The sequence below is a fragment of the Lutjanus erythropterus genome, chromosome 2 (genome assembly GCF_056507025.1).
Source record: "Lutjanus erythropterus isolate fLutEry1 chromosome 2, fLutEry1.hap2, whole genome shotgun sequence".
Lineage (NCBI taxonomy): Eukaryota > Metazoa > Chordata > Actinopteri > Lutjaniformes > Lutjanidae > Lutjanus > Lutjanus erythropterus.
The window spans coordinates 26,692,913-26,707,530 of NC_139318.1; the positions used below are offsets into that span (position 1 = coordinate 26,692,913).

General features: G+C 38.8%; 1 protein-coding gene across 8 annotated transcripts in view; it reads left to right on the plus strand.

The window, feature by feature from the left end:
* The window catches only part of cadpsb (Ca2+-dependent activator protein for secretion b), a 93,577-nt gene that overhangs the window by 61,745 nt on the left and 17,214 nt on the right, over window positions 1–14,618 (plus strand). For 4 of the 8 annotated variants that reach the window (XM_084735388.1, XM_084735398.1, XM_084735356.1 and 1 more), the window contains exons 12-18: window positions 4,440–4,576; window positions 4,669–4,856; window positions 6,443–6,544; window positions 6,648–6,711; window positions 6,819–6,942; window positions 10,043–10,075; window positions 13,807–13,913. In XM_084735388.1, the coding sequence (XP_084591514.1) occupies window positions 4,440–4,576; window positions 4,669–4,856; window positions 6,443–6,544; window positions 6,648–6,711; window positions 6,819–6,942; window positions 10,043–10,075; window positions 13,807–13,913 (755 nt within the window). Of the gene's footprint in view, window positions 1–4,439; window positions 4,577–4,668; window positions 4,857–6,078; window positions 6,238–6,442; window positions 6,545–6,647; window positions 6,712–6,818; window positions 6,943–10,042; window positions 10,076–13,806; window positions 13,914–14,618 lie in introns of all 8 variants that reach the window. The other 4 variants (XM_084735407.1, XM_084735370.1, XM_084735378.1 and 1 more) reach the window with 2 other exon arrangements.

Here is a 14,618-nt window from a genome sequence, read left to right on the forward strand (position 1 = left end):
GAGAATTGTTGATTCTGAATTTGATTTTGATAATTGAAACTGAAAGTTCATTTCAATTGATTTTCAATTTAAAGGGGAAATCTATTATATATTTACTGTAATACTGATTAAGAAAACGTGCTACATTGAAATATTTGCTTCTCTGAAAACAACGCTACAGCCAGGGTGTCCTCCTTTAAAATTTCTATTCTCGTGTGCAACTTGTGTTATCGTTTGTCCATTTTGCATTAATTAGCATTCAAATTCATGCTGAATCTTAATTGATTAGTGTCTGTTTTTGAGTCAAAAGAAATCATTTGTAATCTTTTAGAAAGAGTAGATGTGTATAACAATCAAACTGAGCGATATGCCAATGGAGTTCGACAGGTAGTCACTGAACTCCAACTCCAGAGTCTGTTTTTATGATTGCTATTGGCAAATAACAATGGTGCACTCGTCCTGCACTCCTGCAGTGTTCCTTCAACCTGTCTGAGCTTCTTTAAGTTTGGGGATCAGGGGGCGGGGGGGGGGGAACAACTTGTTTCAACCATAGATAATTAAAAAGGATTTCAACCCATTTCATTTACTGTAATTCACTCCAACTTTCTAGTTAGACTACATTACTCATATTTGGATGTGGAATTGTGACACCCCTAATGTAAATGTATTCAGAGATGGAAGTGTAGATAAAGTGTGAATGATGATGTCAGTCTGTGATGGAGTTATTTTTTAAAAATGCATGAGTGAAATTTGTTTTTTGACACTCCCCAAGTGTTGATCATGCTTTACTTCAGAGGGCTCAAACGCTTTTAGTTCTTTTTCTTTGAACTTTTCTTGATGAGAGTTGGCAAATATGTATGCGGAGTATTCTGAATGCCAAAGACAAGGAGTAGCTAATGCCGCCCCTTCTTACGATAAAATACTCCGGACTCCCCTTCTCCCCCCTTCCTCCTTCCTCCTACAGTAGATGGGCCTGTAGATAGAGGCTAGACCAGTGTTACACCTCCAGCAAGGAGAGATCTCATTTTGATTTCTTTTGACTGCCCTTTGTTTGCCTGAATAGGAGAACACCTGTGTCATGTGTCCATATACTTTTGTACAAATACAGGAGTTTTTTCATTCATTTCCCCCATCTCCCAGAGAATGATACAGTTTTGCCTCTGTCGGCTTCATGCTATCTACCCATGTACTTGCACCAAATTGTATTGCTACCCTATTAGAGTTCTCCGGTAGTGGTATGCCTGTTAGTGTGCTCTGTAGAGATCATGAATACACTGCAACATATTCAAGTATTGTCAACTTGCAAATGCGTAGAGAAAAAAAGGGAATGCCAAAAAAAAAAAAAAAAGATAAAAAATGCAAATTTGAAAATGGGTCTGCAAATGTGCATGACATTTAAAAGCTCAATGAAAAGTCACACTGTTCTCCAGCATGTGATAATGTATGCAAAAGTATTCGTCGATTCACTTTGGGAATTTGGTCATTTTATTTATGGTTGAAGTCATTGTTATTGTAAGTTATGATAATGTTATTTTAGTATTGAGTGTATTCTGGACTTAAACTCCATTTCTTCATTTAATCCAACACAAGGAGATGTAGCCCACTCACTATGTGTCATAGCTCAACCCCAGGCACTCTTTCTTCACTCTATGGATGTTTTCTCTCACTATCTCAACACTGATCCAACAACATCACTTCCTCTGTAACTTGGTCTTGAGTGAATCTTCCTCTTGTGGTCATCACTTTCATCCAGTACTTGTCTGACCACTGTCTCTGGGCGGGTTCACACCAGCCTTGTTTAGTCCGGTTGAACAAACCCTGTAGCGCTTGCCCCATGTTGGTGTGGTTTGTTTGGATTGGCTTGAACGGCAGACTTGAACTGATGCGGACCATACAACCACTCTCTGGTCTGCTTCACACCCCTGTCAAGTGAACTCTGGAGTGGTCCATTTTTTGTGTGAACACCATTTGAACCAATCATAGAGGTGTACTATTGTATATTTCATTTTACTGGTTAAAAAACATTTTCTCTTCCTGTTTTGGTGACTGGTGAACCAGTAACGCATTTGCTACCAAAATGTCCCCTGGCAGCCAACATGAACAGAACCTGACGGTGTTCCATGATATACAAGTACAATGTCCAGGTATTAATTCAACTATTTGTTGTCTTTTTACCTGTCAAACAGGCCTGGAACTTCACAATTTCGGGTGCATTTTAGTGCACTTGGCATTTGGTATTGTCAATTTTTTTGAGGGCACAAAGACCAAATGCAGTCCACAGATATGATGAATTTAACTTAAGGATCGAGGCTGATTTTATTTTTATTGTTTTTTTGTTTTTTTTTCTAATTTGTTAACCATAAGTACAGGGACACTGTACATCAGTTCCAGTTAGGGGTGCTGAAAGAGCAATTTATACAATGACATCATACTAAATGGTGCACAATATTCAAGTTTTTAGTATAAATTCAACACTTCTGTCCATATTCTCACACTCCCTTTCTTGTGCTCATCCTGAGCATTTAGTCTCTGTTGCATCACACTTAGCCAGCCCGGTTTTCCAGCGGTTCATACAAGGCTCGAAATTTAACCCACCACTGTCTATGACCACAGTGTTTGACTTTATGTTACAAAATCAGAATCTGAACAAAAGACACCGGAGTCTAAAAAACATAATGACATGAAAGGGACAGAGGAAAAAATGGCGAAATCAGCCGGGGCAGTGCAGGCAGGACATCATGGCCTCTGTGGCCAAAGGGCGTGTCATTTGTTGAGCAGAATAAGGCCAAACTGAAGGGGCACAGTCAGCCATAGTTGTTGTGGACGGCATGAAATTCCTGCACTGCCACTGACTGTATGACTGAACGATATTTCCACCACATGACTTGTGTTCACATTTTTTTGTACCATTTCAGTTTTGCCTTTGTGAACGTGAATCGGACCAGTTGGAAAATATAAAGAACGCATCATCCTTGCATTAGTTTGGTTCAGAAACCGGACCTTTAGGTGTGAACCCGTCCTTGCTGTCTCATTAAAAGGTTGTCTTTTACCCACGGAATCTTCTTTTCATCCTGCCACTGTCTTCTCATCCAGCACTGGGTTCACCTCTGTTGTCATTGACTGTCTTCTCTCAGTGTTTCTAGACTTCACATGTTAACTCTCCTCCTCTTTTCCATCATGACTTAATGTGCCTGTCTTGTCCCTCTTACTCGAACAGTCTCTTATTTCGATCGTCCACATTTTTACTTGTTGTCTCACTTGTTTTCCTTCTCAGATTGGAGTTAAAATAAGCAAATTTCCTGAATTGTAACCTTCTGTAGGTTCCTTTTTTTCTTTTTAGCAAACTGCAGTGAATGTTTAGCACCTGTATTACCCCCCCTTTCCCCTTCTCTCTCACTGACCTGGAGGTTGACAGATGTCACTTGTGCTCTATTCGGTATCCCGGCCCTGCCCAGCCAAGATCAGGCCTCCACTTCCCACCCCCACTCCCAAGTCATCATCACTCATGTCAGTGTTTCATGGACATGACACCCGTCACTCACACCGAGGACATGACTGCATCTCTTATCTATTTTGAATCATCCTTGTTCCCATCATTTTGTCTCTGACAGCTGTATAATTTACCTAGCAGAAGCAATTGTGGTCAGTTTGCTTAGTTGATGTTTTCAATCGAAAACCTGATTATTCCACCAGTGTTTTCATCAACCATATTTACTTAGTTTCATCACAGGTTCATTATGTTTTATTTTATACAAGTTGATGTTACTAATGTTCTTCATTGAATTTCACAGAACAGGTTTTTTTTTTTTTTTTTTAAGTCTGAAAGTCCTCTTGATCCAGAGAAGGTTAATGGCAAAAGTTATGAAGCAAGACAAACAATAAAAATCTGAAAGAGTAAGACTTTCAAGGATCCATAACTGGAGAAAAATCTCCAGCCGATAACTTTTTATAAACTTTTTTCTTGAATTAGCATTTTATGCTCTATCTTTCCAGTGTGTTCAGATTAACTATTCTTTTGCCATATTTCTGTCTTTTTTTCTTTTTTTTTTATTAGCACACGCCCCAATATTTGTCAGGACCTGAGTGACATTCAACAATCGCGAATGGCAGAATCTATTGAATACATAAAGAAGAATGCATCTAATTCTATCTAACCAGCACTTTTCCAAATAAGATTAATTTACCCTGCAAACCATCAGGGAATGTGACATACTAAGATGCATGCATGCACATACAATAGAAGAAATCTCATCCACCAATACATCAAATCTCTTTACGCTGTCTGACACAATGCAAGTTGACAATGTAAGCTGTAAGTGTTTATTATTTGCCCTTAGAAGTAGCAAAAAAAAAAATCCCTCGTGTTTCTGTGTTGTGACGAAGACTTGCTGTTTGCCCGTGCCTTACTGATGTCCTCTCTTCTGAACCATGTTCTTTCCCCTGTGCCATTGGCTGGATAGATGCTGACAGAGCTCAGAAACATGGCATGGATGAGTTTATCTCCGCTAACCCCTGTAGCTTTGACCACGCCTCGCTTTTTGAGATGGTGCAGAGACTCACGTTGGACCACAGGCTCAATGACACCTTCTGCTGCCTGGTGAGTGACTCTGATACATCTATGGCAGCAGGCTGTTTTTGTTGGCTGATATGCAGTAATGTAATCCCTATGTGTGTGTTTGCATTGTGCAGGGATGGTTTAGCCCTGGCCAGGTGTTTGTCTTGGATGAGTACTGTGCTAGGAACGGAGTTCGGGGTTGTCACAGACATCTGTGTTACCTGCGTGATCTACTGGAAAGAGCAGAAAGTGGGGCTATTATTGACCCCACTCTTCTTCACTACAGCTTCGCTTTTTGTGCCTCCCATGTCCATGGGAACAGGTGTGCCCTAAACACTTCTTTTAATTTTTGTGCTTTGTAAGTGACATTTCTGAATTGGATTGGAAAGCACGTTGAAGGCATACTATGCAGCATTTTCCTGAATAAATAACAACATAGAGGCGCAAAGATAATCCATCTAAATCACTTATGACCCACAAGAAGTGTGTGGTGATGGCTTTATCTGCACAGACCTTTCCCTCTGCACCCATTTCCTTATTAGCTCATGCTGTGTTTCGCTTCAGTCTGTAGCCCTTTTTACACAGAGGTCGTACAATAGCGCTGCAACAAAGGCTCACCTCCACACCACATTTGTTTTTTGTTTTTACGCTGAAATAAACAGTGCCGATATGAAGCTGCCCCAGAGTATGATTTCATACGGCATGCTGGTGTTGTGGAATAAAAAAGAAGCGTGACATAATATAACACCGTCAGTGTCTAGTGCGACAACAGCACTGGTCAGCAAGTGATTCTGCTTACCTTTTTAATTACACACATAGCTGATAAAGTCATGCATTTATGACATAAAGCACTTTATGTGTGCCTGCGTAAACAGAGCATTGCTTCTTCTGCAACACTTTAGTTAAAAGGATTGTCTAGAGGCGGAACACAAATGATTGCATGTCCTTAACTTTTATATAAAATGGTGAGGCAGAATAATAGCGCAACAGTCCCGCCGTGAACAGCCAGTAGCTGTACACACATACACACAAAGGAAGGGCAGACTGAGGTTTGCTTCAGCTGTTTTCACATAAAATCTAGAATTGTGTGGAGGTGTGGACATGTTTATTTGTGCTTTAGAAAGGAACCACTGTGAAACAATCAGAAAATCTGAGCCAAATTTGAATAGTGCGTTTACAAACAATGCTGTATATTTTACCTCTAAGATCACAGCTTTTTTGAAATAAATAGATATTGGTTTTGTCAGCCTCATCATATACATCCAAGACATTTTTGTCTTCCATGTATTTATTTTTTTGCCATATTTATGTTTGTTTACTTTTTATGTAATTTTGTCATGTTACTGTTGGTTTATTCTTATGTTCCATTATGTTTAATTTTTGCAGCATTTTGTGTTACATGTTATGTTGTTAATCAGTTGCATATCTCTACACATTTCCTTGTTTTCTACCATTTTTCTTTGTTTTCTTTTCTCTCTGTCCTTTTTTGCCATAGTCTCTTACTGTCCATATTATTCATCCTCCCATGCGTCCGTTAAAGTCAGAGAGGGCAGCAATTACTGGGGGCCGCTGGGCTACGAGCCCCTAATGTCCCCAAAGAGCTCCCAAATCCCAGATCCTCGCACTGCCTCTAAACGAACACGCATATTCAAGTTTAGAAAGAGAAAGGATTCCAAAATACCACTCTCTCAAGGGCAAAAAAGGTGAGACGTTGTCATTTATTTGTGTGTGTATCACAAAGGAAACTCTTTCAGAAACAAATCTCACACAATTTGCAGCGAGTTCCTTGGGACCCTGAAGCTTTCAGTGTTTATTTATTTATTTACTTGCTGCTGTCAGAGAGGTTGCATAAGTTGAACCTCTGCAGGGTTTCAGCTGGGTTAAAGTATGTGGGTGTGATTCTCATAGGCCAGACGGGCTGAGCACAGTGAAAGTGGACGAAAAGGAGCGCTTTGAAGACATCAAGGAGCGGTTGCGTGTGATATTGGAAAACCATATTGTAAATTTCAGGTAACTGCCAGCACATTGCCTCAAGTCCCAAAATATTATGCCTATTGGTGTTTTTTTTTCCCCCCACTGTTATTACATTTAATGTCCACATCTTCCCTTGTAGATATTGTTTCCCCTTCGGTCGTCCAGAAGGAGCACTGAAGGCCACTTTATCTTTGCTGGAGAGGGTTTGTAAAGATTTAAAAAGAAAAAAAAAACCTTTTCTACCCCATGAAACAACAACTGTGATGTAATGAGAACAGGTTACATAATTCCTCTGTAATGTGGCCCGCAGGTCCTGATGAAGGACATCGTGACCCCGGTTCCACCAGAAGAAGTTAAAGGAGTGATCCGCAAATGTTTGGAGCAGGCAGCTCAGCTCAACTACCAGCGGATTAAAGACTATGCTAAAATTGAAGGTAAACAGAGACACACAACTCAGTATCACATAATGGCTACTGGAGTGAGTGTGTTAATGACATAATGATAAAAAAAAACACTGAACAATCATATTGGTCTTTAAATGTGAAGTTCAGTCATTCTAAATGGCTTCAGATTGAAATGCTCACTCAGCAGGTGTGTGAAATAAAACAGGGACTTTTTAAAACATTTTCTTAAATAAAGGATATCCCCTTTCTTCATACGCCAGAAAGAGACTGTACTTGTTGTACTTGTACTTGTTATGTATCTATTTACACATGGTGACTTCACTTGGTATATGGTATTTTTGTGTCCATATCCCAAATGATTTGTGGCATCCCGAATTATTTGTCAGTCACTTTCTGTCTCTCAGTGCAATAACTCTCTCCTTTGTTTCAGACCTGCTTTAGCTCTGTGCTGTTCTGTAGGTTCAAGTTGGCTTTTGTGTAGAGGTGTGTGAGTAAAAATGCATTCAAATTCAAAGCCATGAAGTCTTTTGATGTGCCGATCTCTCATTATGCCTTGACTTACTTGAGCTGTGTAGTATCCCGGCCTCTGATATTTAATGATTGGACTGTGAGTTCAGCTTAACTGAATGTCCTCTCCGACTCCCAGCTCCCAGTCGATGCACACCCCCGCACCTTCCTCTACCACTATCTTTACTGTAGCTCTCTAGCTGACTCTGCCCGTCCCCCTTTACACCCCTGTCTTGAAATACCAGCAGCTCTCCTGTCACCTCTGTCTTCTGTTCTTTCTGAAGACCACTATCTTCCCTGTCCCTTGCTGTCTGCTCTGCCCTTTTTTTCTTCTTCTCCCACAGTTGTGGGCTAGGTAACACTTCATACTCACCATCATTAAATAATGGGAAATTGACAGTCAATTAAACTTTAGTGAATAGTTATTTCACTCTTAGCAAACGATATCAAGTATTTGTTAATGCTTACCAAATGATCTGTAAACCTTTAAGAAGTCATTGCATAGAGAGATGAACCAGATATTTATAACACTTTATAATTAGTTTCTAAACCATCTAGAAACATTATGTGGATGGCGATTATAAAGTTGCAACTGGTAATTATTATACCTTATGTACTTGCTTACATAACTCTTGCATGTTATGTTACATACATGAACTTGTATAAGTGATGTGCTTATTTTTACCCAAAGCTGATCTTTTCCTAAACCTATCGAAGTAGTTTTGTGGCTTTATTTTGGAGGTGTCGCATATTTATTATTTCTAGCTTAAATGCAGAGCTCTGCATGTGCAAGCGTGATGCTAGAACACCAGGTACCCCTACCTGGTGTTCTAGTTTGAAGTGTAGGACCGCTGACCAAGCTGCTGTATGTGAAGAGTTAGGAGTGAGAACGTGTGTCTATAAACAATATCTTGATAGTTTTTGTAAAGTTGCAACTGATGTTTATAATGCTTTGTAAATGGTTAAAAAGTACTGTTTAGTGCACCTATAAACAATTTAAATGATCATTATAAAATTGCAACTGATATTTAGAAATGTTTCCAAAGCATTGATAGATATTATTCAAAAGCTTGTTAAAAGCAAAATAATTGTTAACTACGGTTAAATTAACTAGCAATTTATCATTTATTTATGATGGCTATTATAAAGTGTTACCATGGGCTTTACCACAATTATTGCTTTATTTTACCTATTGACGTGTGATGTGATAAGTGGCTTTTAACAAAAGGAATGCTGGGATTGAACAGCTACAAACCAGCATCGGCCACCTGCATGTGCTTTGAGACATAACAACATGGCCTTTCTTTATTGGCATGGATTACATCTCAAAAATTACATCAGTGACAAGACATTTTGTTCTAATGTCTTATTCTCTCCTGCTGCATATTCACATAGAAAACTCTGTTGTTTATGCCTTGAAAGAAATCCCTCAGGGTGCTAAAGATACTAAGGATTTCTGCCTTAGTATCTTGCCATGCTGTGTGAATTTCTGTCCTTGTGAGGCGCCTGACTCAAAATCAACCAGACATTTGGCTTTGCTAGCGGGCCTCCTGCCCTGCAGAATGTCGTTTTCACCTGGACAGCCCTCTTCCCATCAGCCTCTGACCTTTAGCCTTCCCACCTCTGATCCCAGCCTCTTGCATGCCCAAATCCTTTTTTATAGGGAAAAAGAGGGAAATGTATGAGCACCCTGTCTTCTGCTTGGCGTCTCAAGTGATGGATTTAACCATCCGTGAGTACCTTCATCATCCCCAGTCTCTCTTTCCTTCTCTTCTTTTCTTTTAAGCACTCTTTCAACTCCATATCCCCGTTCTGCCTCTCCTCTTTCCTCAGAGATGTTGCTGCTGCCATGCTTGTTTTTTTATATGTGCCTTTTTGTCTGTGAGAGTGAGTGGGGAGCACGCCAGTCGAGAGATCTGAGCAGAACCACACCGAATCAGTTGGGGGCCTTTTTTTAGAACCATCTGTTTGTGATGGACATGAATGAGCAGTCTGGTCTGTAAAGCTTCTTTCTTTTGGTTGGATGCCCATTCCTTTGACTTGAATGCATTTTTACATTGCTTACATTGTTATCTCCTCCAGTCATTCGGTCTGATCATGTGTCAGTGGTGTGCTGTGCCGAACAGGTAGGCTTTTGTTTCACCGCGACACCAGAGATAGTGAAGGAGCATCTGTCAACAGAGCTATTGTATGGGGAGGACAGGAGAGGGTAGCGTGTATGGATTTAACGGCTCCTGTTTGTGTGTTTAATTGATTCAAATCAACTCCAGTCACTCAGTGTGTCCTGTCTACGATCCTGGCAGCTGTTTGTGTGTCTTACCTGTTTACAAGAGTCCTGAGCTTTTGTCTGTTTGTTAACAAACATCTTATCACTATTTTAATTTTCCAGTTTTCCACAGGCTGATATTTCTGTTTTTTATTGTATGTTTGTGACGTTTGTCTGTTGCCTAGAAACCTCACTCCCTGGAGCTGAGAATCGTCCCAGCAGATTCTTTGAAAGGGTCACATGGTGATGAATAACAACCTGAGCTTTCCCTCCCCTGTAACATGAAAATCACCCCAGAACCGTGCTAATTCTAAACATCTCCTCTTTATCTTTTCTCTCCCCTTTTTCTCGCTGAAGTTGAGAAAGGTCAAAAGGATCAAAAGGATCCAGGTGAACCCATGTTTAGCTTGTGGTTTAGCCACAGTGCACACAAACATGTACATACACACAGACCTGACCCCTTTACACATTTTGTGAATAGATACAGAGCATATGCATGCATGCACAGAATTAACCTGTAGCACATCTTCCATATAGTATATTATACACACTTGTAATATATATTGAACTTCTCAAATGTCTTGGCATGTTTAAGCATCTCTTTTTATTAAGTAAATGATCAGAGATTGTATTACTTTATATCATTCCAGATGTGGTTCAAGACTGTTCAGTTTGTTAAGGGAGTTTAATTTCTTGTAATGTTCTGTGCATTACATGGTTGTATGTGGCTGAAAAACATATTAAAGCAACATTTTTGCACAAAAAATTTAAAGTAATACAATCTCTTGCTAAAAGAATAAGCCAGGTATTTGCATATAAGTTAAAGCAAAAAAGACATAAGCAACATTTTAATGTAACATTCATCATCAAATGGAACACATACTGGCATACATTTCAACTATAATGGGATTTTATATGTACATGAGTTTTCTTAATGTCATATATTACCTGATCATACATTTAAATCAAATGTTCTAGTCATTTTAGATACTTAAAGGGTCAGTTTAACCCTATTCCAAAAAATAAGCTAAGAAAAAAACACGTTCACGGTTTGTAGTCATGCAGATTGTTCTGGTTTTTAGTGATTCAAAATATGGATTTTCATCAGATGATATGATAATTGATAAATACCTGCTTTTCATGGCTGATATCAATAAGATAACCGATAATTTTAAATTTCTGTATTTTGAAAAATTCATATAACCTGTAATTTATTCACACCTGTGGGTAAGAATACAATATTTATTGAGTATAATAATGTATCAGTTTTATTTACCCCTAATTTCAAAACTGGAATTATCAATAATAGCAAAAAATTCCCATTATCTGCAGATAATTTATTGGGCCTGATATTTATTTTGCTTCTCTTATGCTTTCATCGCAAATTATACTTTAACCGCAACTTAAATCTGTTGTCTCCAAGAGAAAATTTGTCTTGCGGTCAAGTAAAACAGAGACACACAGACATAATCATAAACTACAATAAATGTATTTAAAAACAAAACCCATAACACAAGCCCATATAAAACAATTTACATCAGGTGATGGCAATACATAAAACCTGTAGTTCATCCAGCCACCTTCATCCAACCAACGAACCACCAACCAAAACTTTTTGCACGGCTAATTACCACCAGGGAAAATTCTTTACCTTGTTTGTCTTATGTTTCATGTAATTTTGGTGAACTGGCCCTTTAATATTCCACACTAGTCAGACACACTGGATATTGGTGTTCTGTGTTTGAAAAATCAATCATGTTAAATGCCATAATAGATATACTGTAGACGTTCTTTGTATCGTCTGATTGTAATGGTTCTTATGAAGCCACAAAGGCCCACTGTGCTTTTCTCGTAGACCGAACCACCATGATACAAATATTTTCAGATCAGCTCCCAGTGCTTTCTTTCACAGGGCATTACAACCACAGAATATACAGTTACTGTAATACAAATCCATGTGATACATCCATTAGCGTCGATTAAATGTCCCTGAAGACAGTGACCTGAGTATCTCGGCTCTTTAGATATCTCAGATTTCCCCGAAAGATAAACTCCAAATGAGGCTGAAAGCAAAACCTAAATCAGGGTTTCTTCTTCCTTTTTCTAATCTATTTTACAACAAGGACCCCAAAATAGATTCATGTTTGTTTCCATTTGGCTCGAGTAGAAAGACCTGAGGAATATTTGAGAAGATGCTATTACATAATAAAATAGAAAAACAGAAAAATGAAAAAAAGAAACAAAAGACCCTCCAGTAAGAAGGGCAGTCAACCGACCACCAATGTTTTATGTAGAGTTACGTATTTATGTGCTTTTGATTTCAGATTTGTGTAGCCATTCAGTTCCATGTTCAGATTCTATGCATATCATCCCACACAGTCGTACGGTTGAATAATCTCATCTCATGAGAATCTCATTTCATGTAACTGTCTTTTCCGATCATTCTGTCACCAAAGGTATAAGCAAGCGATCTGGAGCTTTTGCAAATTATAGACTAACAACGATTAGTGACAGAGAGCCGAAGCAGTTTTTAGCACGCAAAACTTAATTCAATGGCACTGTAAAAATATTAATTAAAACATATCTGAAGTTATTCATTCAAATTATTGGAAACTAGCTTCTTAATTTATTAGATGTTATCTGATTTTTGTGGAGTAAAGTGTCTAATGAAGCAAACACATACAAAAGCTTGAGGATTATTTTATGTATTCGGTGTTTAACAGTGCAGTGTGTAAAATTAAAACGTCAATAAATTAATTAAAATTATCAACCGAATGTGAAGAATTACAATTTTAACAGTATGTGACTGACATATTTATTTTGTTTATGCTGTATCTACTTAAGTTAGAATGCTAACCAGCTAGCTCAGGCCCGTCCTGTACAGTAATACCACTTTCTGCCACAAGTGACGTTATTCCATGCCTCCCATAGAGTCAACTCAGAGATATATGCGAGTGGCGAGTTTCACAAATAAACAAAATAAACTCAAAATGTGAGCTAACAAACCATACCTTATGAATTCACATTTCTTTCTTTTACCAAACTTAGATAGGCTTGTTCATAAAACACACCTGATAGAAACAAAATAAAACCTGGTTTGTCTTTTCACTGTTCAACAATCAGCAACTCTTGTTTGGTCAAAATAAATCCTTAATCCACTGCGTTAGATGTGACAATATTCTGGCGCCCAGCTGCCTCTTTAAATGCCCGACCTCCCTGTCACTCCTCTCTGCCTCCCTCCCAGAGTCGAGGCCCTGGTTGGAGCTTCTATAAATCACCTCGCCACAGTATTCTCTGTCGTCAGGCTGGCCTTTGTCGGCCTCGGAGGCTGTGTTCAGTCCTGGTCCGACCCTGGTCATGTGGAGTTAGCTTTGATAGGTGGCCATATGTTACACATTGCCCCCTTATTATAATTTGGAAATGCGTGACAATACTTGGCTTTAAAGGTCTTGGCTAGAAATTGGCTGTAAATGCTATTTTAATGTACTTCTATGCATTTGTTTGCACAGATGAAAATTGTTACTTTTTACTAATTCACCTTTGTAGAACCATATGTAGAAAGTTAAAAAAAAAAAAAAAAAGTAAAAAGCTTGATTTTAGTCATTAATATATTATTAGTCCTTTTGTATTTTCAATCTGAATTTATTACCTTGAAAGTTGATTAATTAGAAAAATTCAAACTTATTTATTTTTATAGTGTGCTCATTGAATGTTTTTTTTTTTTTTTTTTTTTACCATGCCATGCAACAGCTCCTTATACAGATGGCTTATTTAGTACTGCTTCACAATATGCATGTTTTGATGCCACATTGCACCTCCATCTCAGTGCCACTATTCTTGTGCCTGATACTCGTCCAACATAAGTCTGATTATCCTACAAACACTTCAGCTCTGTTGCTTTATGTCATGCAATCCAAAATGCATATAAATGAGAACACGCTTTACTTGTTAAGGGGGTTATGGTAGGTAAACATCACAGTGTAAGCGCTGTGTTTATACTTTTATTGAACAGTCAAAAATATAGACAGGAAAAATCTTCTGAATAGTCATAAAAATCCCCCTGGAATCCTTCTCTGTGCTTGACTAACCACTCATCCCTCACCCTCATCCTTTTGTCTCAGAGAACGTAGGCCGCTTAGTCACGCCTGCCAAAAAGCTGGAGGAAACAATTCGCCTGGCGGAGTTAGTCATAGAGGTCCTCCAGCAGAACCAGGAACACCATGCGGAGGTGAGTGAGAACCCTCTCCTCCTCTCCTCCTCAAAACACTTTCCCTCTATGCTCTCACTCTTATCTCACTCCGCCCCACAACAGGGAGTTAGTCTTATTATCAGCCCTCTATAAATAAAGCTGCTTTCATCTATGGGTAACTATAAAAAAAACCCTTTCAAAGATGAATTTAATTTAGGAAAACTCTAATTGGTGTTCGACAGACCATGGCTGCATGGAATCAGAGCGCTCTGTTTGAGCAGAGACTGTAAATTAGACAGAAAATGATATAATGTGTGCAGTTCTTTTCTCTAATCACAGCTCACGGCTCAGTGTTGCAATGTTACATAAGCTGTTGAAGGCGTTTGAAAAGTGGTAATATTTTATTCAAGGTAGTCCAGAATAAACAGAAGGCAGAAAGGTAAACAGTAATACAGGCCAGCACACGTTACTCACAGCTTCTGTGTGCTCTTAACATTGGAAAGGTTCCTTTTTTGGCACAGTTAAAAGACAAAATAGCCAGTGGTGGAAGAAGTAGTCAGATCTTTTACTTATGTAAAATAAACCATGTGAAGTCCTCATTAAGTAGAAGTACAGAAGGATTATCAGCTCAACACGCTTGAAGTCATGAGCGCAGATTTCTGTTTTCGCCAGTGGGTTTCCAACTTAAGTGACCACCAGCAGGGTGATGATCAGGGTATATGAGAAATACACCAAATAGACCGT